General features: G+C 48.3%; 1 protein-coding gene across 1 annotated transcript; it reads right to left on the bottom strand.

Moving 5' to 3' along the window:
• Positions 1 to 845: 845 nt before the first annotated feature.
• LOC104084205 (homeobox protein GBX-2-like) lies at positions 846 to 1,270 on the bottom strand (the record flags this gene model as incomplete). Its single annotated transcript, XM_009587952.1, is given in 2 exon segments — positions 846 to 1,081; positions 1,084 to 1,270. Coding segments are annotated over 2 exon segments (423 nt in total), but the record flags the coding sequence as incomplete, so codon positions are not given.
• Between the last annotated feature and the right edge of the window lie 3 nt (positions 1,271 to 1,273).

Below are 1,273 nucleotides of genomic sequence, written 5' to 3'. Positions count from 1 at the left end.
TTTTATTCACAAGACTTAGTTTGCTTTTAAATTGCATAACTTATAAGGAAATAAGCTACATTGAAATAAATTAAACACAATAGAGAAGATCGTGCCTTTTTTTTTCCCCCCCCTCTTTCTCTCTCCCTTTTAAACATGGCTTGGTAGAATAGGCAAACCAAATCGACAGAAAGCCAGGCAAAAAATATATTTAAAAAAATCGTCCCCCAGTGCCTGCCACTCAGCCATCGGAAATAAAAATCAAACAATAAAAGAAGGCATGAAATGAAACTCTTAGTTATCTTTCGTGGGGTTTTTTTTGTTGTTGTTTTTGGGTTTTTTTTGTTCTCTCATCTTTTTACCTTTCGCCCCCGACAAGAAACAAAACCCCAAAGATGGCTAAAGGCGCGCTGTGGGTTTCGCTGGGGATGTCTCTGTCGGTGAGGGGGGAGACGGGCGCATCGCTGCCGGATCCGACGCCGTCACCGTACCGCATCTGTGGTCCCCATCGCAGCCAAGACAGCACCAGTATCTACAAAGTGGGGGGGGCAGCGTAATAATAAATATCTGTGTGTCTCTTCCAGGGTTTGATATTCCTGCTCCGAACCAAAAACAGTTTCCAAGCTTCTTGCCTTCGCAGCCTCTCGCTTGACACGGTAAGTGGAAAGTTTCGCTTTAAAGTTCGCTCGTGGCGGGGATTTGCCGTGCGCTCGCGTGGGATTTTTTTTTTTCTTGTTGGCTGTTGTTTGCTTTAGGGTTTTTTTGCTTCATTTCTTTTTTTTTTTTTTTTTTCGGGTGGGTTGTTTTTAAACACCGATTTGGAAACTTTTCCCTCAAAAACTTGTGGTTCTGAGCATAGGCAGAGATCAGGGTCGGGCTTGCTCCAGCTGCTGATGCTGACTCCTGATCGCAAACCTGCTGACGTGCACCGGGATGGGTACCACGATCTTAGGGTTTCGGGAGGGTTCCCCTGTCTTGGAGTTGGCGTTGCCCGCCTTGACCCGTTTCCATTTAGCCCGTCTGTTCTGGAACCAGATTTTCACCTGCACCTCGCTGAGTTTGAGGGCGTGAGCGATCTGGGACCTCTCCGTCAGGGACAGGTTTTTTTGCAGTGAAACTCCTTTTCCAGCTCCAGCAGCTGCTCGCTGGTGAAGGCTGTTCGCCTCCGCCGGTTTTTGCCCGTGGACGTGGTGTTGGTGGAATTGGGGGGGTTTTGGGGGTTTTCCTCCAGCGCGTTGCCAGAGTCCTCTTCCTTGTGAGCCGCCTGGCCGGGGATGTTGTCGTCCGAGCTATA

The sequence above is a fragment of the Fulmarus glacialis genome, unplaced genomic scaffold (genome assembly GCF_000690835.1).
Source record: "Fulmarus glacialis isolate BGI_N327 unplaced genomic scaffold, ASM69083v1 scaffold37450, whole genome shotgun sequence".
NCBI lineage: Eukaryota > Metazoa > Chordata > Aves > Procellariiformes > Procellariidae > Fulmarus > Fulmarus glacialis.
Note: the sequence above shows the minus strand (reverse complement) of the source record. Positions and strands in the feature narration are given on the sequence as shown.